Source organism: Dama dama, chromosome 6 (assembly GCF_033118175.1).
Source record: "Dama dama isolate Ldn47 chromosome 6, ASM3311817v1, whole genome shotgun sequence".
NCBI lineage: Eukaryota > Metazoa > Chordata > Mammalia > Artiodactyla > Cervidae > Dama > Dama dama.
Window position 1 is genome coordinate 22,859,191 of NC_083686.1, and position 25,846 is coordinate 22,885,036.

General features: G+C 38.6%; 2 protein-coding genes across 4 annotated transcripts in view; one reads left to right on the top strand and one right to left on the bottom strand.

Annotated features, from left to right (window-relative positions):
* PAQR3 (progestin and adipoQ receptor family member 3) overlaps window positions 1-5,463 on the top strand; it is a 27,075-nt gene extending 21,612 nt beyond the window's left edge. For both annotated transcript variants that reach the window (XM_061145730.1, XM_061145729.1), the window contains one exon: window positions 5,414-5,463. The gene's annotated coding sequence lies outside the window, so the exon portion shown is untranslated. The remainder of the gene's footprint in view (window positions 1-5,413) is intronic.
* BMP2K (BMP2 inducible kinase) overlaps window positions 1,121-25,846 on the bottom strand; it is a 112,512-nt gene continuing 87,786 nt past the window's right edge. The window contains exons 15-16 of one of the 2 annotated variants that reach the window (XM_061145726.1): window positions 20,809-20,919; window positions 1,121-6,847 (exon numbers count right to left, since the gene is read on the bottom strand). In XM_061145726.1, coding sequence (XP_061001709.1) covers window positions 5,445-6,847; window positions 20,809-20,919 — 1,514 coding nt within the window. In that variant the 3' untranslated portion in view covers window positions 1,121-5,444. The remainder of the gene's footprint in view (window positions 6,848-20,808; window positions 20,920-25,846) is intronic. The other variant, XM_061145727.1, reaches the window with a different exon arrangement.

The following is a 25,846-nucleotide window of genomic DNA, read 5'->3' on the forward strand; positions in this document are numbered from 1 at the left end:
CAACAAAGAAAACTTCAAAACCTCATGCTTTCAGTAGGAAAAGATTAACTTCATCTTTCATACAATGCTGGAGTTGGACTTTCTTAAAACAAAATTAGCTTGCTCAAAGTAAACAGCTCTAACTGAAGCATATATTCTTCTCTAAAGTTAAAACTATAACCAAATTTGCACAGTGGCACAGTCCACACTATGCATTTTATATAACTTATATGTGATATTTTGCTCCTTTGTACCATTAATTTATTAAAAAGAAACAGGGCCCTTATTTTTCCATGTAACCTTAGATAAATGTTACAGTTTCTGGCGGGGGAACAAAGTGCATTTCTAACAAATAAGTTGAATCTTTCCACAAGCCACCAATCTGAAACTCCAGTTTGTGGACTAATACATAATATTGTGATCTCAACACCAAACTTAGTCCATCAATCCAATAAATAGGTTTTCTGTTTAACATGCCGAAGCCTCACATCTGTAATCAAGTTATTTTTATTTAACAAAATACTTATTAACAGTGAAAAATGGTATCAGTTTTTAAAGAGTTTAAAAAATAAATTTTATATAATGCAAAAACTATGCTAAGTATTCAAAAGTTACTTCAGAGTCTTATGTTTTTACCTTATCTTCATCACTGTAAGTATCAGTAATTGTAATCCCTGAACAAATTGTATGATCGTTTTGGTTGCACAGATGCTAGGTCAAATGTTGTACAAACACAGAATGTATTTTCTTACTTAAAAACAAAACTGGGAGCTCCTTAGACCAGAGATCTAATCTTACTCATTTTTCTCTCCCATTAGCTCATGCACCTATTATATAGGTGCTTAAATGTCTGTGGTGTGAATGAAAGAACTGACTAGAAGTTGGCATCCAAAAGTTTTAATAAGACGACAAATAATGAAAAACTCAAAGTCACTGATTATAAAGAATATGCAATCCATTTGGGATTTATTGCATTTAAAGAAAGCAGATTATTAAAACAGTAGGTATGATAAATACAGTAAGAAAATAACTTTAAATTTCAAACAAAACAAAGTGAATGAGGGATAGGATTCAGTCAATAAGAATAAGCAATGTAAAGGCAATATAGTACTAAAATGAGTTAGTGCTTAATTAGATATAGGAAGGAAAAAAAAAAAAGCAACTGATTCTATTTCATAACAGTTTCCCAGCTGTATCTGAGGATTGAAGTTAACTTTAGAAAGTATGGTCTTAACAATTAGAAATATAATAAAGATGAAAATCAGGTTTATTAAAAGTTAAAGTTATTTGCTTAGTGGTACATAAAAGGCTTCAGAAAATTCAAGTTTAACAAAAAATGGAAGTGTAATCAAAGAAAGTGCACTTAAAGCTGTTTGCCAGCAATTAAAAAGTAGCCTATTATTATTACTATACTGCTTACTATTAGATGACTTTCAATCACAAAAAGAGCATAGTCATAAAAACAATTCTCTTTCAAAAGTAGCACAATACATTTTTAAATAAAAATAACCCCAAATGATGGCCCTTTGCATTTTCATCTGTCTACCTTATTCTTTTTAGTGGCTTTTGTAAACCCTCACTAGGAGTGAATGTTCTTTTAGCAATGATTGTGGTTGCAATTCCATTCAAAATGTAAAAATTCACATTAACTCCACACTAGAGAGATGTGACATGTGCATGCAAGCGTGGGTTTATCTATTTACCCTAATGTATAAACCCCACTGTGTATAAAAGTTTTCATATAAACTATCGTTATGTTATTCTCACAGTAGATCTGTCAGCTCATTCTCACAGTAGATCTGTCAGCCTAACATTGGACCTAAAATGATAAATGATAAGTAATTTTGCTTAAAAAAAAAAAGAAGAAAATGTTTACTGCACAGTCTACATATATTAAAACAAATGTACCCAAACTTCTCAGAACCAGTGATAAGAATACACGTGTACCTTCTCGCAATGCTGATATGAAGTACCACAACCTAAAATAAGCCAAGCAGAGAGGAGGAAAGGGCTCTGCCTGTTGAACCCCAGAGTAGAGGAGGGACACCAGCCTAGGGTCCCTGTCACACGATAAACAGGGGAGGGTCCAAAGCTGCTTCTGTCTACGATTCCAAATAATGGCATAACTAGGCCCGAGCATGTACACACACACACACACACACACAGGGCGGAGGTCACATCAGTGAAAGAATCACACACACACACACACACACACACACACACACACACACACACACACACACGGCGGAGGTCACATCAGTGAAAGAATCACACACACACACACACACGCGGCGGAGGTCACATCAGTGAAAGAATCACACACACACGCACACACACGGCGGAGGTCACATCAGTGGAAGAATCACACTTTCCTGATGGATACTTCTGAATAAATATTATAGTCAGTTTCACCCAGCCCACCACCTTTCCGCCTCCACCTAAAACACATATACCAAGCAATTTTGTGTCCTAGCAGAATGTCTTACATTCCTCTCAGGGCCATAGAAGCTGGTCTTTTCAACACTTAACATTTTGCTGAAGTGGTATCATTAAAATAATTAAGCAAATGGTCCGCATTTTAAAAGATAATTCAAAACCAAGAAGCATGATTAAAGCTGTTAGGACAGAAATAACTTTGGCCTCAGACTTTCGCTAGCTTTGTAATATTTCACTTCCCTTTGTGATGTTCAAGTATTACAGGTTTAGAGTTGTGACGACTTTACATGCTAGAGAAGCCCAGAAGACAACTGATTATTAATAGAGACATGATTTCTTTTCAGCGTTCCTTCCTTATACAAGAATTGGACCATCACATGACAGAGCCAGACCGAGTGCTGTGTGCCAAACATGCATTAAGCTCTTTCACACGTCTTGGGAGCTTTCTTCTCATAATTCTCATGAGGGAATTAGCGGGGCCTCAGCTGTGTAGAGCGACCTATATAGTCTAACAGTAGTGGGAAAACACGATGGGAAGTGGAAAGCGACCCTAATCCTATACTCCTTGGGAAAATTCCTCCACTTGAACACAAAGGAATCTCCCCATTTCTATCCCATTGGGTCCCCTATAAGTACTAAATGTTTCCTCTCGGCTGTAATCTCAAGAGGAAAGTCACTGTGATATAACAAACATATGACTGTCAGTATTTTAAACAAAATGTCAAAGTGTTTCCTTAGAATGTACCCAGCCTTATAAGCCAGAGCATCTGTCAGTGCCTAAATCATTTAAAGTTACTCAGTGTATTAAAAACAAGTGTAAGCAAGGCCTTGGTATCTGACAGACTCTAGGTATTTCATATTTACATCCCAAGGGGACCACACTAATTCATCTGTACCCCTTCTAAATTATGAAACTCATGAGGTCTAGCAGAGACAAAGGCTAATAAGGACTAAAATAGTCAAAGAAGCATCTTGTGTATACATCAACCAACAGATTTTCATTAACAGATTGTTTGATACAAACCTACTGTAGTTCATGAATTGACTATGTATAATCATCAACTCTTCACTTTTAAAAGAAAGTATCACTTGAATCTACTTTGTAAAGTTTTAAAGAACATCTACTTGAGCATTTGCATTAGCAGTATTAATCAACCTGAGAATCAGAAAGAAAAAACAAGGTGCAAACATAACATTTGCCTTTGGCACAAGGACAAGTAAAACTGGTGCGGTTGGGCTCTAACATTTACGCAGTAATGACTGTCATGACTGATGTGTCTCTGCTACACATCATTCACATATTGCTTCCCTGTTTGTCCACAAATCTGTATCTGATTTAAAACATAGAAGAGAGAAGCAAGAAAACAGACAGTTTAGTTACAGATATTTTGTTTTTTTCCAAGTTTAGAACTATGAAAACAGGCAAATAGCTCATCCCAGTTGGGGCACTATAATTGAGATTCTAATAAGATTACTGATGAAATAGATTTTAATTGGGCTTAAAGCGTTAATTTAAAATACAGCAATCAAGGAGAGTGCCAGCTGATAGGAGTTTCTACCCTTTTCTGTAAATAGCTTTAATGGTTCTAGAAACTTCTAAATGTTCACTTGCAAGGCAGGGACAGTTAACTGTAACTTAAAATGGAGACATAGGAGAAACAGACTGTATTCACATTAATGATTTCTACCTTATTAAACAATTTCTATAAAATCTCAAGTTTCTAATTAGGATTTGTGATATAAAAATCAAAAGGCAATTTGGTAGCTGGGTTCTTTTCACTAAAGATACCATCAGCTAACTAGCAGAGTTGAGATGCTAGCCCCTCATCACCTTGACACCTTACAGCCACTCTCAGATCTCGGGTATTAGTGCAGAGGTACTTGCGGCAGGATGTGCAAGGCCTGCCCATAAGGCTTTGTGGGATTCGTTCTTCTGTCCTCTTTATTAAAACTACTCCACCCTTCAGACCTAACTCCAAAACTGCTGCTCACCAGACGACTTGGGGAATAGTTGGTGAAGGTGGTTATTTAATAAAGCACATTATTAAATGCAACATGATTTTACATTGTAAACGTCTCAGAAACTCAGGGTTTCAGCTACATATTTTTCCCTAGAATAATATTTCTCTATGACCTTTGTCCTCACTCCCAGTTTTTCCAATAATCTGTTTTACTAGAGGCATGATAAAAGTTTTGAGCTAGAAGCCATTCAAGAAGCCATTCAAAGTCAGAACATAAAGTGTTCCTGAAGTACTACTGAGCATTTTTTCCTCTCCTCTGTATCATTCCTTTTTTCTCTATGCTTTTCCACCCATCAGCTAGCTATCTCTAGTTTTTGTTCTAGGCTTCTATGTAATAGTCCATATTAATGGCACTTGTTTTTTTTAATGAAACAGTTTTAGGCACAACAGTCAGTGACTTCTGGCTCCTCTTTGTAGAGAAAGGTGTAAGGACAAAAATCTCTGCACTCTCCGAATAACTTTCTCATTCTTTATGAGAAACTGATATATATATATATATATATATATATATATATATATATATATATTTTTTTTTTTTTTTAACCACGTGGATTAGAAGAGATATTTTTTTTTAAAAATCCACAAATGCAATTTGTGTATATACAAGTAACCTTAGTTTTAAATGCTAGATTCTGGAATGAGCCTGGGACGTGCGCACAAAAGTGACCTCCTGTTTTAAAAAGAACACCACAGCTCCCGGCCCCTTTTCGGGGGCCACACGCCCTCCCTAGACTACTGTGCCGTCAGGTGGGTAGCTGAAACCCCAGGTTAGAACCTGCCACCTTCGCTTGCTTTGCGCCTGCGTGGAAGAGATGTGGAGTCATTACCCTGTGCAGATACTTCCTTTTTCTATTTGGTTTATTTAAAAATCGCCTATTCCGATTGACCTGTAAGAATGAATGATATAAAGAGCTATACAAATAAATCTTCTTTCAAATTCATAAAACTATTCATACTTTTTTTTTTCTTTGAAACAGGAGTTAATACCACGAGTCCGTCAGAAGTTCTCTACTGTTTGGAAGGAAACGGAGCAGCACCGAAGGGGTCTAATTCGACGGGCTGGGGCTGTTGGGGCTGATGGGAGGTGATGCTCTGCACCACGAGTTCTGTGAAGGGCACGGCACCAAAATCATCCATTTTCAGCGCCTCCGCCCCGTGGAAGGAGCCGTGCAGTGAATTCGGCCGGGGCCTCCCGGGCAGGACCGGGTTGTGGTCGGCGCTCAGGCCCTGGTGCGGGGAGTGCCACGGCAGGTCCGGAGGGTGGAAGGGCTTGGCCCCGAAGGGGTCCAACAGACCCTCATCGGCTTGCAGGACGTGCCCGCGGTCCTTCCCGTCGGTCAGGGCCACGCTGATGTTCTCCTTGGAGTCCGAGATGGTCAGGAACTCGTTGCTACTCTGCGAGTCCCGGCGGCCCACCCTCCTGTGCCGGCGGGCCCGCTCAGGGGTGCGGAAGGCGGGCTTGGCCGGCTTCTTAGCGCCGGTCGGGGTGCCGTGGTGCCGCTTCCCGTTGCTCTTGGCCGCGTCCTGCTTCGTGCGCCTCTGCCGGGAGGACAGTTTCTGCAGGCTGCGCTGCTTGACTTTCTGCTGCGGACTCCCAGTTATCTCCTCGAAGGGCACCAGCCCGAAAAGGTCCTCGCCGCTATCGCTTTTACTGGCGGACGGAGGGAAGGGCTGGAACGGCGTGGAGCCAAAGACATCCACGCTGGGGGGGCCAGCCGGGGCGGCGTGCGCATCGCGCGCCATCACCTTCTTGCTGAAGGGAGCCTTGGTGAAGACATCGAATTCCTCCTGCTCGAGCCCCGCGGGGGGAAGCCGGCTCTGCGGAGAGAGGTCCTTCAGCTCCCCCTGTCGGGGCTGCTGAGCCCGCGCTGCAAAGAAGGGGACTGCGCCAAAGACATCAAACTCGGGTCTGGGAGTCCCCGCTCCCGCGTCCGAGGGCGCGCGGGCGGGCGTGAGGAGTGCTGCGCTAGGGCCCTGGACCGCTCCCGCGCCGGCTGCGTCCCTGTAGCCCGGGGCGTCGCTGTACTTTGCTTTGGCCTGCTCGTAGTCCGAATCGGAGCTGTGCTTCTCCTCCTCTTCCTCGTCTTCAGAATCCATGAGCAGCGGCCTGTGCCCCAGGTGTTCCGGTTCGGTGTCGTCGTCATTAAAATCTCCTTGTTCTCCCTGGAGAACTTCCTCATCCTCTTGCTCCTCCTCTTCGCTGCTCTTCGGAGAAGGGGGATCGGACTCAAAATCACTCTCAGATTCGTCGTTCCCCTTTTGCACTTGAGCACGTACTAATGAATTCTCTGAGGTTTTCTTTCCAGTCCGGTGGTCTTTAGGGACTGGACTTCCTTTTGTATTCTTGATAGGGTTTGCAGTGCCGTTTTCTTGATTCATGGAGGGATGTTCAATTTTCTTTTCAGGAGAACCTGCCAATTCAAACAAAAATTGTATCATCTCAATGCATCTCAAAAATCATTTGCAGTAAACATCATGTACTAATACAAAGCCTTACAGATCGCTCATATCAGTTCCCTTACAGGAAGACTTATTGGCAGTTCTTGGTCATTAGGCTTGGGGGTGGGGAGGGGGTGCCGGGGGAGGCACTGGCGGAAAGCACTTGGCCCCTAGTTTATGGTTAGGTCCTTCAAGTGCAGACTGACAGATTTGTGTCTCTACCCTACACACCACCTACTCACCACAGGCAGCCACTGACAGCTGTCTTATAGTACCCACAATAGGACTCTGAATATGGTACACAAGCAAATTTTCTTCTCCCAGCTTCAGAATAAGATTATCCAGCCAATTGCCCTGCTCAGATCCCCCAGTCACCCCAACCTTATGCTTCTATTTTGACTCTGTTATAAAGTTTTCCTATGGAGATCAACAAGCATGAATAGCTTATCTGCTTAGATATGTTTCACTATACTATTTAAAATTGGCATTCTGGGATTTTACTGTGAATAAGTATCTTATAGGCTGGGTGAACATGAGCACATCCTCATAGCCTGATCCAAGCTGAGGACCAGTTACTGAACTGAGACGGTATCAAGGACATCTGCCTTCCCAAGAGGACACATCTTCCTTTAACTGTCATACCTGTACTAGTAGACCCTGTATTAAAAGCACTCTACCTTAATGAAAATGTTAACTGTCAGTATATTTACTGTATGGTAGATGACAAAAATGCATCAAACACAGTGTTCTCCAATTTCACTGCAGGATACATACATAGTAAAGATAGAGTATGTTAGTTTATATGAAAATATATGGCCCTCCCAATACACTGGTGTACTGAATTGATTTTCCAGAAGTAGTAAACAATTTGAATTGATCCAATCACATATCCATTCATCCCTTCCCCTCTAAGATCAGATATTTTCAAAACAATTAGCTAGGCTTGGAAGTATAGTCTTTAGTCATGAAAACTAAATACCTTATGATGGATGGGCTATTACTTTCCCATGATTAAATGGTGGTCCTCATGGCCCAGGACACATCTGAGTTATTTCCTTCTCTTTGAAAGTCAGCACTGTTGTCTTCCTACCTCTCTGACTATTCAATCTTGTTCAAATTTGTTAGCAACTTCCCTTTCACAAACATCTCCTTAAACACAGATGTTCCCCAGGGTCCTAACCTTGACTGCCTTTCTCCCTCTGTATGTCCTCCCCTGGGTCCTAACTACTTGTATGTTAATCAGTGTTTTACCGTAATGACTGGATCTCTAATAGTTACCATGCATACTCACCTACCCTAGTCACCTAATACTCTTATCATGAATATATATATATTTTTTCTACCATTACTTTAAACTCAGTAATTTAAAAGGAGACCATCTTTTCTCTTAAAATGTGCTCCTCACCAGTTCCCTCTAGAATAATGAATACTATCTCCACCTACAAAATTCTGCAAACTAGCACAAATCTGGAAACCATCTTCCCCTTCCCACCAGTGTTTTTAAAATCTCAGGGGTCTGGTCCCTCTTCCCCTCCACCAGCTGTGATCCCACCCTCTCATCATCTTCACCTAGCAACTCCGCAGGCTCTCAGCTTGCCTGCCTGCCTTCAGTCCCGTGTCCCTCAAGGCAGATCCTCTACACTGTCACCAGAATGACCTTGTCGAAGTACTCATCACGTGGCTACTGCTGAAAACCCTTCAGTGTCTCTCTAAAATCTCCACCCATAGCCCAACACAGAGGCCCTTCTCTACCTGGCCTCTGTCCTCCGACGCCGTGAGCCTCAAACCCTGATGTCTCCCATGGGTATCCTCATTATAGCCACACTGAAACTCTCCCTGCTCAAATTCAGGAACTGAACAGATGTGGACAAGGGTTTTGGGGCTCTCTTGCTATCTAAACTGTTAAGGTTTACTCTCAAAAACCAAGGAAATTAATAGATCTGGGGATCAAGGAGCACTGTGCTGTTAGCCTCTCACACGTAATACTGGCCCTCAGCGTGAATGCCCTTCTAGCACTCCACTCCCACCTGACTTGCCCAGGGTACCTGGCTGTATTCTAAAACCTAGCCCATGTCAGAGCCCTTTTGAGGCACCCCTCAAAAAACACCTATATTTGGTCCTCCTAATGAACCTCGTACAAGCCTTAACTGTAGCACCTACTTTAGACAGTCCTATTTATCATTTACCTCATAGATCATTCCCTAGTGCTGTGCTGAATCAATCAATATATGTTAAGCAAAACAAGTAACTACTGTAAGCTCACAGCTACAGACATACAAACCTAATACATTCAGAATGCAATCAAGAAAGCTACACAGAAAAAGAAACTTCGCCTTCAGAGTTCTTAGCTTAGAATCCAGTCACATTTTCTTGATTCAACAAAACATTCTATAGGGTAGTTGGTTATTTAGTTGCTAAGTCAAGCCCCACTCTCTGTGACCCCACAGACCATAGGCTGCCAGGCTTCTGTCCATGGGATTTCCCAGGCAAGAATACTGGAGTGGGCTGTCATTTCCTCCAGGGGATTTTCCTAACCCAGGGATTGAACCCATGTCTCCTGCATTGGCAGGTGGATTCTTGACCACTGAGCCACCAGGGAAGCTCTTTACTATATGATATGTACTGAGCATAACACTGGTGAATAAAATAAACACGGCCCCTGCCTTCAAGAGTTTCAGAGAGTATGTAAAGTCGCTCAGTCATGTCCGACTCTTTGTGACCCCATGGACTGTAGCCTGCCAGGCTCCTCTGTCCATGGGATTCTCCAGGCAAGAACACTGGAGTGGGTTGCCATTTCCTTCTCCAGGGGATCTTCCCGACCCAGGGATTGAACCCGGTCTCCCGCATTGCAGGCAAACGCTTTAACCTCTGAGCCACCAGGTAAGTGTGACTAGCACTCTGAAATAAGACAGCAGAGGTGTTAAGTCGTGGGGCAGGGGGAAGGGTGCATGAAGCTAGGCTGGACAGTTGCCCAAGGCCTCCCTAAGGAGATGACAGTTAAAGCCAGTTATGTAAGGAGAAGCCAGCCACCCAAAGGGCAGGCAGAGAGGTGCTCCAGTAACAGCTCCGGCATGTGTGAAGACCAAGTCAAGAACGGGGGTGGCTGGCGTGTTTGAAGGACTGAAAATAGATCAGTGTGCTCAGAGCACAGTGATCAAGGGTGATGCTGCTCAAGAGGAGGGAAAGAAAGGGGAAAGGACCAGATCGTGAGGGTCCCTCTAAGGCCATGATAAGAAATCTGGGTTTTGTGTAATAGGGAACTGTCATAAATTATTTAAAGTGCAATAATCAGATTTAGATTTCATAAAGATTAAGTGACTGCCATACAGAAAAAAGACTGAAGGGGGTGGCTGCAAAAGTACCAATCAGGGAGAGGAAATTGTCATTCAGGTTAGAAGTTGGGCTTCCCTGGTGGCTCAGATGGTAAAGAATCTGCCTGCAATGCAGGAGACCCAGGTTCGATCCCTGGGTCAGCAAGATTCCCCTGGAGAAGGAAATGGCAACACATTCCAGTATTCTTGCCTGGGGAATTCCATGAACCGGGAGCTGGCAGGATACAGTCCATGATGTCACAAAGAGTCAGATGCAACTAAGCGACTAACACCAAGTTAGAAGTTATGGTGGCAGGGACAACAGAAGTGGCAGAATTAGAAATTGGAGAGGAAAACTCTGGATGGATGGTAATACCTTTAATACAGAGGAAAAGAGGCAAGAATACACTGGGAAGTAGAAGAGATTATCAAGAATTTGGTCTGGACACAAAGCTTGAAGTATCTATGAGACATTTAAGTGTGAGCAAAGTATCTGTGGCTTGGGCACCATGGTTAGTTTCTGGCTGGAGAAAACAGACTAGGGAGGCATCACTATACAGAGAGAGGCACAAGTATGAAGGAAATCGCTGAGGAAGAGAGTACAAGAAGGGATCCATCACTCGGGTATAAAACATTCAGAAGTCAACAGAAGGACCTGCAATGCAAACAGGAAAGTGCCAGACAGGAGGACCACAGCCAGGTGAGTGCCATGTCCCCTAAGCTCAAAGAGGAGAGTGTTCCCAGGGGAGGGAACTGACCACAGGGCTGGGTGATGCAAAGAGGTCCAGTAAACTGACAATGGAAGTGGCCACTGGCTCTAGTCAGCTCACGCAGGTTGCTGACAACCTTGAAGCGGGGAGAGGGGAGGAAACCTAGTGAGGGGGAGAGAAGATGCGGAGATTTCCATCAGTTATACTTAAACACAAACATAATCTTCATGCATTATTCATCTGCCAGTTCCCTGAAACCAGCCAAGAGCTATATGCTGTATCTTTACATATTCATAATAAGCTTATCTTAAATCCTAACAGATTAAAATCAAGTCAAATGCGGATTCTCACTTGACTTCTCCATATAGCAGACTTCTGATATTAAAAAGGGTGCTTTTAGATTAGCCAGAGCATTTATTTTCATGAATTTTCATCTCAAAGCAAAAATGTAATGGTAAAGACTTGCAACCATCCCTCACTATCTTTAGTGGGATAGTCCCTCTAAGAGACATGCTAACATATTACTCCTCAGGTGACTTGCCTACCACAGACAGCTATAACATGCACCCCTCATTCCTGCTCACGCACACCTCCAGGAACAGTCCAATATCTTCCCTAAAGTGCAGAATGCTATTCCCATAAGAACCTAACAGTTCTGTGGTCTCAGGCAACTGAGTACACATTTATAATGTAACCCCGCCACCACCAGCACCACTCATCTGGACAATGCCCATCAAACCAAAGGTGCGGACATGTCGTACACAAAAAGAATGTGACTTAATGATACCTAGTTTCCCCCAATTTCCTTCACTACCAACACTTTTATTTACACATTAACACCTATTAAGCTTTATATACAATTCTGCACAAAGCACTCAGGGGAAATGTTGCTCTATTAATTCCCCTGGAAAATTTTCCCTTTCTAGGGCACAGAGTTCTGTTCCTAGAAGTCTTCTGGAACATTTACCTCAGGACAGAGATCCTCCAACTGACCTTCTTTGGGTATTCTTATATTAATTCTAGTCTTCTAAATTGTTTCCTTTACCCAAATTGTCAACATTGCTTTCCAAAACACATTTGTCACTTTCTACTTCCTACTCTGCCTTTTGTCAGCTTCTCAAAGTTGCATTAATACAGACTGTGCATCTCTTTGTTGTAAAGCGCTATACAGATCTACTTTTTAAATCGTCAGTATGGATATAAATTTGTGGGGATTTCCACTTACCATTTTTAAAGCATCTTTACAGGTTTCAATACAGTCCATTAGTAATTCTGATAGAGATGTAATAAAACATTGTATGTATAACATTTAACTATAAACCTATAGAATGAACCTCTAGGCTGTTTCTAGTATTTTGGATTTTAAATAGAACTATGATCATGCACTTTTGAGGGGGAGAAAAAAGCCTGTTTTTACTAATAATTTCAGTTTATTGATTTACTGTTATTCCTTCCTTATGCATGATTAATTCACAGCTAATAAAGTTAACCTAGTTAATGGGCTAACTGTTAACTACTAAGACCACAGCTAAATCCTCTAATCTGTTCCCTCATACATGAAAGAATACATATTATCATATTACAAGAGAATAATACAATAATAACAGGTTCTATTTATAGGACTATTGTAAAGAAAGGACTTAAAATAGTGCCTGACACAAAAGTACTTGATAAAGTGTTTAACTGTCATATCCAGGACAAGGCAAAACTCAATAATCTCACACATCATACTCCAACTTCCCACCTACTTTTCTGGACTCAATGGTTGAAAACAGACTTAAATGAGAGGGAAGAATAGGGACAGGATACAAGAGGGTGCAATTCTATGGCTAATTCAAGAGTGACTCAGGTCCAAACAAATAACCAGGCAAACAAATGTATATTCACACACCACAAGGGTGCATTTTGGATCCTGGAAACTGTATCTCTGGTTTTTAAACAGCTATAGTTAAAAGCACAATATAGGAAATTGAAAGGAACGCTTCCAAAAAGAACATGAAAAGACACAGGCAATGATCTATCCTGGCTTTATGGTTTCAGATTACATTTCTGAAAAGTATGGGCAACTGGGGAAATTTCTGGTTGGTGTAGACTGGTTTTATTTCTTTTATCGTCACCCCTTCAGAAAGCTAAAACAAGCAATCAAAAATATTTTCCAAATTCCTTTTTTCTCCCATATGATCATAACCCACCCTGACCCTGCTGAAATGTTTCTCTGCTTCTTCATCCTTCCATTCCTTCATAACCTAGTGCGGAGACAAGAGCAGCAACAGGCCTCTCCGCCAGCATCCTAAGAGCAATGCAAATACTAAGCACCATGAAGCCCAAAGTTAAACACAAGTGGTCACTGCTCTGCACCACCCCTTGCTAGGGAAAAGGTAAATTCCAAACCTGCAAGTTTCAACCATCCCAGATAAGGTTTTACTCTCTGTAACAACAGCCATCTACTTAATTGTCCTCTCTCTGATGCAAAATGATAAAAAAAAGAGAGAGAAAGAAATGGAAACTGAAGGAGGGAGGGATAAAGGAGAGACTGGGATTGACATGTACACACTACTATATATAAAATAAATAACTAATAACGTCTTACTGTATAGCACAGGGAACACTATCAATACCCTGTAATGGTCTTTATAGGAAAAGAATCTAAAGAACAGTAGATGTGTGTACACGTATAACTGATTCACTTTGCTGTGCAGTAGAAAGTAATACAACATTGTAATTCAAATATAATTCAATGAAAATTTTTTTAAAATAATTTCAATGTATTCTAAGACTTTTAGTCCTGTTCCACAGGCACAAAAGACTCAAAATAAGAATTACCAAGTTATAAAATTGGTTACCAACTGTACAATTTATAGTGCTTTAAAATGTAACTTCATAGCTGAGTGCCATCAACTTTTTCAACCTATTTCTTTGCCTAAACATATTCCTGTAATTAAAAAAATTCAGATATTCCTACTGCTTGCTCTTGGTGCCAGATTGCTTTCTCCAAGTTGTTAGAGCAAATATTACACATTTGATTTGCTATAAAATTTAAATCAGGATTATTTCACGGCTTAAGTTAATTTCCCAAAAGGATAGCCTAAATATGTTGCTTTACAATTCAATATCCCAAACCCTGATAATCCCTTTATTTACTGAGATTTGTATTATTAATGTAAAAATGGCTGGTTTTCAGGTAGGTAGAAGGTGAGTTACAGTATTTTCAATAACCACCAGGAACATGTACTTAAAGCATAAACAAATGTCTACAATGTGTTCAGGATCACATCTCAGTTACCTTCTTCTCCATTAATGATATCGGTAATACACCATAAAATGTCATATACTGACTAATTTTTATTTTGGGCTCTTAGCAGCACCGTCTTCTTAAACTAAATATAGTAGATTTGCTGGCTTCCAGTCAAGGTGTTTTTTTCTCCACTTTGTGCCTTGGAACTACAAACTGTAAAAATTCCAGCTTTTTGAGTAATCCTCATCTTTTGAGGTTGGGTTTGATTACTGGAAACAAGCCAAAATCTAATTGGAGCCAAATCCTGAGAAGAGGGTGAGTGACTAAGGCAGACAACGCAGATGCAGGTAAAGTATGAAGAACAGCAATGACTTTATGAAGTCTAAATTCTCGTGTGGCATATGAACTTATCTCCTCGGGGAAATTCCATGTATTGGAGAGAAAAAAAAAACAAACCATGGAAGTCACCGAAGCGTCAACAGAACCAGTACCTATTGACACACATAAATTCTCACTGCTTTATGGCTTAATATACCTCTGTATAAAATGTCAAAACAGTAATTCAAAGCTAACAAGACGGTGCTTCAATTATTTAGTACTATGAATAAAATAAGTATTTACTAAATCAGTTAAATACCAAATTAACCATTTGGTAAGTGCCCATATCAAAATATATAGCATACTTCCCTCCCTTCATCAAAGTGTCCTTTGGTGATTCGTGTTCTCATCTGGAGTCAGGTATTACTTGGCGTTTCAGTTGCCTCATCTGTAAAGTAGGAACAGCAGCAGTGTCCGCCTCAGAGAACCGCAGCCGAGATTAAAGCGAGAGTACAGGTAAAGTGCTTGCAACAGTGCCGGCACATTGTAGGTGCTCAGTAAAGGGCTTATTGTGCCGTCTTACACCATCGTTTCATGATTATGGAGTACCTACTACACACTACTAACGGTCCTGAGAAATAAATCGGAGAAGACAGTAACTAATACTGTCCTGAGTGCGAATGAAGTGCTGAGGGGTTTTCATACATTATCTCTTAACTCCCACCATTTAAGCTCCCACAGTAACATTAGGGTGAAAATGCTCTGTAAGCTAGCTTTGCTACAATCTTTCCCCTTCAGTCTTATGAACCACATCTTCAGAAATGCTCCCCTTGTTTTCTGTATCAGGTCACTGTCATGACTTCCTACCATTTTGAAGATATGCCACGTTACCGACACTCATTCCCTGGCTTTCTCGCTTCTCTCCTTGTTTCTTTCTTTTGGTGATCTTAATCCTGTTTCAGTTTCAACTATATGTTGAAAGCAAAAAACAAGAAGAGACTTTTAAAGACAAGTCCAATCTCTTTTAACATAAAAGTAATTTGAAATTAGAGAAAAGCTGAATGACTTGTCCAAGTTTAAGGCCCAGTTACTTCTCTGCTGGTGACACTAGTTTAAAACTCTCTGTAAATTCTATAAACTACCAGGAGAATATCAACACCAGCTAACATTCAGTACAGCTTAGAACCGATCCTTTACAAAATATAACCACAGGCTTGCCTTATGTTTCTTTTGTATCCCCCTTTACAAACCTATGTCTGAAAATTTTTTTAAAAAGAAACAAAAAACTAATAGAATGAGAATGGTATTGCTTCTATTTCAGCAAACAGTGTTTGTTGAACACTATGATAAATATCTTAATCATATAGGGTTTCCCTGGTAGCTCAGCTGGTAAAGAATCTACCTGTAATGCAGGAGACCCTGGTTTGATTCCTGGGTTGCAAAGATCCCCTGGAGAGGGGACAGGCTACCCACTCCAGTATTCTTGAGCTTCCCTGGTGGCTCAGATGCCAAAGAATCTGCCTGCAATGTGGGAGACCTGGGTTTGATCCCTGGGTTGGGAAGATCCCCTGGAGAAGACAATGGCTACCCACTCCAGTATTCTGGCCTGGAGAATTCCGTGGACTATCTTGTCCATGGGGTGGCAAGGAGCTGGACACAAATGAGCAACTTTCACTCACCATAGGGTTAAGTTCTAGAAATACTATAAGGCTTTATCAACAAATGAAAAGCACATACAACTTTACAAAATCCATGGAAGAGAGACATCCAAGAAAGTCTCCATTTTCTCATATACGGAATGAGGAAATAAAGGCAATAATCGAACTTACCTGATAGAGCCCAACATTTATAAAATCCATCTTATCTAGTGCAAACTCATTAAATATTACGGTATGTGATACAAAGTTTATATTAGATTACCAAAGTACACTTTGATAGTGAATTCATTCAACAAGGTATTATACAGCATACAAAGATATCATTACTTCCTGACTTCAAGGTACTTATCATTCATTTAAACAGTTGTGAAAGTGTGTTAGTTGCTCAGTTGAATCAGACCTCTCTGCTACCCCATGGACCATAGCCCATCAGGCTCTTCTGTCCATGGAATTTTCCAGGCAAGAATACTGGAGTGGGTTGTCATTTCCTTCTCCAGGGGATCTTCCCAACCCAGGGACTGAACCCAGGTCTCCCACATTGCAGGCAGATTCTTTACCATCTAAGCCAACAGTTGTGAAAAACACATACCAATCTGATTCTAGTGATCTGGAAAATGACTGAACAAGATAAAAACTATTTGGAGATTCTGAAAAACAAGCTTACCAACCAAATGAATTTAAGAACATGAATTCATCTATTCCAAGCTTGAATTTTCATAAAAAGATATTTCTAGATATTAAAATTTCAAAGACATCAGAGTCTTTCAGTGTCCAAAAGAAGAAGATTCCAAACTCAAAAGCTAAAATTTCTCAATTTTCATAGACTTTCATACACTTATTAGTATTTTTTAAACAAATACTTGTATAAAGAATGAAATCCTAGTTAATGCCACACTATATATACATTTATATATATTTTGTTTTTTGTTTTTTTAATTTCTTGACTGAGCCACATGATATGTGGGATCCTAGGTCCTCAACCAGTTATCAAACCCAAACGCCCTGCATTGGAAGTGTGAAGTTTTAACCCACTGAACTGCTAGGAAAGTCCTGATGCCACACTATTTTAAATAAATATTGCAAATGTATTCTTAAACCACATAAATGAAGCTTTATATAAATTTTATCTTTAGTTTTATATATATGAATATAAATATTCATATATATTTATATATATGAATATATATGAATAATTTTTAAAACTTAAAATATTTAGAATACGTCCAAAACAGTGTGAGGAAAGGGGAATATTTGCATCTTACGATTCATGTTACCACTCTTTTAATCAGGTTTCCATCTTCGAGAGGACACTTCTTTTACTTATAAAGCAGGTGGTACATTTTTAATCATGTAAGAAGCTTCCAGTTTCAAGAAGATTTTGATGTTCTTTTCCTTGCTATCGGATTATAGAGGATGAGTGGCTTGAAACTGCTATTGTAATTACATGCCTTCTGCTGTCTCATCATTTAGGGTATAAGGGAGGGGCTGTGAGACTGGGAATTGGAAGCATACTGCCTGCCATCATTTCTCAGCAATCTACCCCACCAGACCCAAGGATTACTAGATTAGAAGGTTTTATCAAAATCTGTACAATTTCTCAGAACACGAGCCAAGCAACAAGGCCCGAGTATAAGAAGAGAGTCATACTAGATGTGGGTAATATTTGCCAGCTAGATTAAAAATGCCATAGAACTGACATTTCTATTATGTTACTCCTCTTACTGGAGGTTTTTATTTAGAACAAGACACTCGACACTTGGGAAATCAAGATGGTGGAGAACTAGGACATGGAGTTCACTTCTTTCCACAATACATCAAAAACCCATCTACAAGTGGAACAATTCACACAGAACAGAATATATACTGAACACTGGTTAAAAAAAAAAATTCATGCAACAGTTTCATTTTGCTATTTTTACAGAACAGAGTTTAGCATTAGCCAGAGCTGGACTCTAACTATCTGACCTTAGAAAAGTCACTTGCCCCCACTTTAGAGCCTCAGTTTCCTCTGTGTGTATACAGTAGGAACACCAGTAGGAACCACTGCTGAAACTCTAGAAGAGGAAAATTCCTGATCTTCAAGAATCAGTAGAATCTACAAGTTCTAATTAGAACCTGAAGGTAGGGAGCATCCCAAGGAAGTGCTCACAATAAAAGACTGTGCTTGATTTCTTAAAGTTGCTCAAACTTATTCATTATGGAATAACTTGCATAACTCATATTCATATGTGGAGAAATTAAAAGCATCAGCCATGAAATTAAAAGACTCTTGCTCCTTGGAAGAAAAGCTATGACAAACCTAGACAGCATATTAAAAAGCAGAGACATTACTTTGCCAATAAAGGTCTGTCTAGTCCAACCTATGGTTTTTCCAGTGGTCATGTATGGATGTGAGAGCTGGACCATAAAGAAGGCTGAGTGCTAAAGAATTGATGGTTTTGAACTGTGCTGTTGGAGCAGACTCTTGAGAGTCCCTTGGACTGCAAGGAGATCAAACCAGTCAATCCTAAAGGAGATCAGTCCTGAATATCCATTGGAAGGACTGATGCTAAAGCTCCAATACTTTGGCCACCTGATGTAAAGATCTGAATCATTATAAAAGACCCTGATGCTGAGAAAAGATTGAAGGTAGGAGGAGAAGGGGATGACAGAGGATGAGATGGTTGGATGGCATCACCGACCAGATGGACATGGGTTTGAGCAAGCTCCAGGAGCTGGTGATGGATAAGGAAGCCTGGCGTGCTGCAGTCCATGGGGTCACAAAGTCAGACACGAATGAGTGACTGAACAACAACAACAATTTCAAGAAAAAAAATTTTTAAAAAAAAGGAATCACTAGACTCTAAAGGTATAAACGATACACCTCATCATGGCTTATACAATGATCCAGCATTTGGACTGACAATCTGTAATAATTTATTTTCAATAAGTATTTGCTATATACAATGTGACCTTTCCCATCCTTAAATTCAATTTAACTTCATATTAGATAACAAGATCCAAGAGGTAGGTTACAGTTAGGGAGAGTAAGGGAAGTTCACCAAACCTAATTAAAAATGAAATGCAACACAAGAAATCTAGAATTTCATTGACAGAATTGTTTAAACTCTCTATGTTTCAGAAGTTGAGGGTGTTTATTAAAATTAGATATTCCATGCTGTAACTCACAGAGCCACACATCCCATGTTAGTATACAAACTAATAACGATGTCTCAGGGAGAAGGAAGGCTGGGCGCATTTCAAGACCAGGAATGAATACCATATGCTTTTAACAGATATGTATATGTGTATACTGTACTGAATACTGGTAGTGAATGCTTTAATAAAAATAGAAATGGTACTGTTAAAACTGTCCTTGGTGGGGGAACAGCTTCATAAACTGGGTCTACACTTCATGAAAAGACTTCATTCAGTAGTTAATTAGCTTATTATTACTGGAACTCTGTACTACTACTAGCTGGATAGCAGCTACAAAACTTACTGAACACTTAAGATTTTGGAATTCAGTACTAAGTAGTAAAAATACTATTTAATAACACTACCAATAACAACAGTCACAACAGCAACCAACAGTGACGATCTTTGTGTTCTCTATAAACATGTTCTCATTTAATCCTTTCAATAATCTCACCAAGTATTTAATATCATCCCCAATTGAAGATAAAGAAACCCTCCAGGCAAACACTTAGCTACTGTGCTGTGTTCTGGATAACCAAATCTGAAAGGCCGTAACACTGCCTTGATGCATTATCAGAAATCCTGAACACCTATATCTTATTTTGGTTTTACATTCACGTTTTTCTTTTGTTATTGCTCTCTCTGTATGAATGTTTCTAAATGGTAGTGATGAAGTCACACATGTAACTTGCCTGAGTGAGAAATAAACAAAACAGAACCAAAGAACATGGTAGACAATTACCTTGAATATATTAAACAAAATCTTTACCTTCTGGTAAAGCATGATTTCTTCCACCGCACTCCCTTTCTCTAAGATTAAACTCAGTTTTTCCATTATAATATAACCATACACACAAATCCATTTATGCCAAAGTGGGATCCTAATTCCATCCTTGTATTTTCAACAGTGTTAACTAGGCAATTACTTTGAAAATATTATTACAAGTATTCTTAAAAGGTGAATAATAACAATATTTAAATTCTGGATTGAAATCAAAGAAGGAATAAGAAGAAAAGAATAGGTAATTTGTTACAAGTTGTGACAAACAGAAGATTACTAATACTTTTAAAATGCAGCTACAAGAGAGCATGTATAAACTAGGAAAAGAGGATTTTTAGGCAAAAGCTAAGTATAAAATGTCTTTAAAAGTATTTCAAAAAAAAGCAAAAAAAAAAAAAAAAGTATTTCAAGTATATAAAAGGGGGAGATATTTTCATGCATGCAAACAGTATCCAATGGTTGAAAACAGTATCCAATGGTAAAAGTAGAAAGAAACAGTTAATATTCTACTATGCAAATCAGCATTTTTACGTGTCAGCAAAAGGCACAAATTAAATAACCCAATGGAAAGAACATTAGGAAAATTAGGATAGCTAGAGGCTAAAATAATTTTCTGTTCTATTTTCTGTAACTAACATCTGATTTCTACTTCAATTTTATAATAAGGGTTTTTGCCTTTGTTACTACTGTTGTTCTTGTGTGCTTTTTTTAATGAGAGTGATGATGTTACATATGTAACTTGCCTGAATGAGAAATGAAAGGAACAGAACCAAAAGGATCCTCTGGAGGATGGTTATATGGAGCAGAAAGTGGCTCTACATTCTTATCTGAGGATGCTCTTTCCTCGAGCCTGTCTGCAAAAATAAGATGAACAAAAAAATAAAATAAAAACAAAATGATCTTTAAATTTTAAAAAAAGTGGCACACAGTACAAATAAAAGTGAAAATTAAACAAAGCAACAGCCTTCTTAAAAAATATGAGATTCAAAGTTCATTTGTTTAAGTATTAGGGGGTAGTCCTGAGTTTAAATATGTATCTGTTTCTACAAAGGCAAGTTTAACAATATAATCACAGTTCTAGATTTCACTAAATATAATTAACCTAACAAATAACTTAGGTTGACTTATCTAAACAACAGTTATCTTTAACTTGTAACATATTAGATCTGAAGTTAAACCCCAATTATTAAACAGAGACATATTTGGCAAACTTTCTCTAAAAATATGCATAGAAAAAATACAAATAGTCATTTATTCATAAAAGAGGTAAATCATATTTTTCAATAGCAATAAAATGTAATTCACTATATTTTAATTTATTTTGTGTTACTGTTCATTTCTCATATCACTTGGTTAAACCATCCTCATACATACAAATATATAGACATTTCTCTACTAAATTAAAAGCCTTAACAGAATTCATTTTTTTTTTCATTCAATAAATAGTTGAGCATCTCCTATGTGCCAGGCACTGTTCTAGAGCATGGGCATACAACAGCAAACAAAAAGATTCCTGCCCTCATGGAGGTCACATGCTGGCATGGAAGAACGACTAATAAGAAAGAAACATGAGGAATACAGACTTAAAAACAAAGCTAGAGAGAAATATGTAGAGCGAGGTAAAAGGAAATAAGGGAGCGGGCACAGGTTGCAGTAATAAACACAGTGAAGTGGAGTGATGCTAACAGGTGCCTGGTGAGAAAAGATTCCCAGGAGGCCGAAGTGGAATCCTGGGGAAGAACACATCAGGCAAAGAAAGTGCCAGAGCAGAGGCTCAAAGGCAGGAGCAGGTGTGGTATGTTTGAAGATTCCAGTGTATCCTGATTGCCTAGTGGTGATGATTGTTCCCTGCCCCTAAACTCTGCACAACACAGGCTCTTTATCAGTTGACAACTTCTGGACTTCTGTAAAATGTCTCTTTATCCTCTGATTCTTGATAATCAGACCCATTCTACTCTAACAGACATTTTAGGCATTCCCAGGACTATTCCTTTCATGTTTAGGAATTCTATGGGTAAACTGGCTTCTTCCCAGGCCAGGTGGCTCAGCAGTGAAGAATCTGCCTGCCAATGCAGGAGATGCAGGAGACCTGGATTCAAGCCCCGGGTCGGGAAGATCCCCTGGAGAAGGAAATAGCAACCCACTCCAGTGTTCTTGTCTGGAAAATTCCACGGACAGAGAAGCCTGGTTGGCTACAGTCCATGCAGTTGCAGTCAGCCAGGACTGATCGTCCACGCACATGCGCACACACAGACACACACACATGGGTAAACTATCCTGATTTCATGTGAGTTCTAAGGGATGGCAGGATGCGGAGGGAAAATCCAGATAGAATTAGACTTCTCTAAAAAGACTTGTAACTGCAGAGTGAGGTAAAAAGCCCCAAGTTAAAGCAGCAATCTTAGGACAGAGCTTCTCAAATTTAATGTGCATTCTAAACACTTGGGGAGTTGTTAAAATGCAGATTCGCACTGGATGGTTCTGCAATGGATCTTGAGATTCTCAATTCAACAGGCTCCCAAATGCCAGGATACTGCTGGTCCAGGGAGTACAGGTTTGAGAAGGCAAGGCTCTAGAGTCTATGGTATCTCGAAAATACTTAATCATTGCTATGGACAACTGATCCTTGAAACACCTTTATGATACAATTATCAGTTTTATGGCTAAAACTAACTCTATTAATATCCACATGAAACTTCAGGTTATTTAAATTTTTACTTAAAATTTTGAATGAAACACTAATATTTTAAGGCAACAAACCTGACAACTGATTTATGTACAAATAAAACTTCCAAAACTCAAGAGGTTATTTTCAAATCCAATATAGAAATGGAAAGCAATGAAAATTCAATTTAGATGTTCTTTCAAAATATTCATTGTAACCTTAATTCAGGAAATCAGTAACAAATACTGTTTATACTATGAAAAAATACAAACACTACCATGAAGGAGTAGTATTTTTTTTATATATGGCATCCCCATAATTAAAAATGTGAAAATACTGTTCTGTACAAAGTTCATGTATCCAATTATTTCAAAACAGAAAGCAGAATAAACTCACTATTCAAGTGAATCATGTTCCCACTGTTCCACAAAACAGGATAAATTTTTCCAAGAAAGACTTTTTTTAAAATCATTTCAATTTCTAAAGTTCACATGATAATCTGAATCCCAGGGCACAAAATAAAAAAATAGACATTAATTTTTTAAGTTATCAACTACATATAAATAAAAACTAATGAAATGGTATGTAGAGTTACTTTTCAAATACCAAGTCACCCCTAAAAGAACTTTTGTTTTCTTTTTCTGAATTGTTTTCTTTTCATTAGCGTAAAACTTAAGCTTGATTTGTAACTTACCTCTTCCTGCCTTCCCAAAATATTTCTGCTGAATGAAGACAGTATCTTTTCAAGGATTTTAATAGATACAGATGGCAAAAATAGAAAATTTTTAAATTTTAGAATCAAATTATATTCCATAATATCATCAGAAAATGAATATACTCTAAAAAGTTAATTCAACAGCTTATATGGGTGGATAATGGCTTGAACAGCCAAAAAAGTTAAAGAATAATGTTTAAAAGTAGAGTCAACATCTGATACTTTGACACCATCCTAATATGCCTGAAAAGTTCTGTCATTCTGCCATAAAAGAACAGCAATAGGTCTGAATCAGGTTAAAATGGTGAGAGTTGATGTTTTATACTGATGTTAATATCTATTTCATATCTATTGCATACTAATATCTAGTATTTCATATTAGTATTTCACACTAATACTAATTAATACTAATACTAATTAGTATTTCATATTAGTATTTCATACTAATATCTATTTCATACTGTGGCTTCAGAGGGAAAAAATGCACATTCAGTAGAATATGCAAAGGAGCCACAGATTTTAGTTTCTTTGACTCTTCCTTTTATTTTGATGCAATTTTAAACAGAAATAAACAATAAATTCATAAACAAGAAAACATATCATCAAGTATTACTTTTAAATAATGTGTAGAGCTACACAACTATTCAAAGGCAAGTTAAATTTTCCCAAAGCAAACACCCATATTCTAATTAGTGCTTAGTGTATTAAAGATTACAACAATTAGATTTCTAAAGTTAACATATGAATCTGAATGCTTTGACACAAAAGACCACGAAAAATACAAGTTTAAATTTTAAAAAAATATTGAGACTAGCTTTATTAACAATGCTTAATTTCAATGTAATATTTTGGTCTTTAAATAGGAACAGGTTAAAAATTCCAAACCATAAGTATTGTTACACTGAAAGCAAGAGCAAGAAGAATCTGACTCATATTTTAACCTCCTTGGCCAGCTGGAGTCCACTGTTTTCTTAAAAATGATTAAAAAACGGGTTTTTTAATTACCAATTACTAATATCTTAGAATTTTAATATCTCAAAATTTTAGAATTACTGCCTGCAAAATACAGACAAGTAGAGTATTTCCTAGACAGTACATCTTTTTTTTCTTTTTTAAAAAATAAATAATCACATACTATTTTAAAAATAAAACTTCAAATGGCAATGTTTTATTCTAAACAATCATTATATGGACAATGCCAGTATTTTTAAGGTCCAAACATAAAGTATACAGTTTCTCACTGGAAAGCTTTCATAAGTCAAATATAAAAAATCTTAAAAAAAAGACTTTGAAAAATTGTTGATAAATATCTGTGCTGATAAAAAGATAAATTTGGTATTTCAAATTCATTGGTAATTTATTTCTTCATTTTGGAAAATGTTGATAGAGACAGAGGAACCAACTTGCAGTAATGACCGACAATCAATTTCCACTCCACCATTAGTGTACTGAAACTCAAGGTTCTAGAAGAGACCCATCTGTGTAATTTAAATCTTATCAAGTATATCATACATTAGATACCTTATTGCTTGTGAGTGAAAGGCGTGCTAACGATGACTCAGCTTTACAATTAAGTCAAATCTGGGAGGAAATCTTTCTAAACTATATTCTATACATTACTGATTTCTTCATAAACTTTGTTAAAGACATTTCACTTTTTTTGAACCCCATTACTGTGACTATCAATTATTAGAGCTTCCCTGGTGGCTCAGTTGGTAAAGAATCTGCCTGCAGTACAGAAGACCTGGGTTAGATCCCTGGGCTGGGAAGACTGCCTGGAGCAGGGAACGGCAACCCACTCCAGTGTTCTTGCCTGAGGAATTCAGTCGCTCTCCCTGCTGTCATAAATCACTTCGGCTGCTGACATGTTGCCCACAAAACCCCTTCCATTTGTCTTTTAATTGCCAGCTGAGAAACCCAACAGTTTAGATATGATTTTAAAATGCTTGTTATAGAAAAATAACCTCGGAAATAAGACCCCAAAGACGTACACAGAAGGTAAGAAAAGTGGAAGTGGCATTTATGGAGTGCCAGGACTCTTGAAAGACATTATTGAACCTTCTTGACAACCCTATGAGATAAGCATCATTATAACCAGTTTATAATATAATGATCAGGTGAACAGCAGTTAAGTGACTTCACAGAGTTAAAGATCTAGTTAAATGGCATGGCCAGGTTATCAGAATTCATGCTTTCTGCTGCGATGTGCTAATTTCAGTAAATCATCCTTGTGACAATGAGTTCAACAGCTCAGGGACCAACTAGGCGGTTTTCCAAATGGCTGAGTTGTTTCCAAGTCTGACCTTTAGATAAAGTTCCTCTTGCACTTTCATTTGGAACCTAGTATCTTTTCATAACTAACACTGCAGTGAACTCTGACTCTCTTTGGCATACACATGTG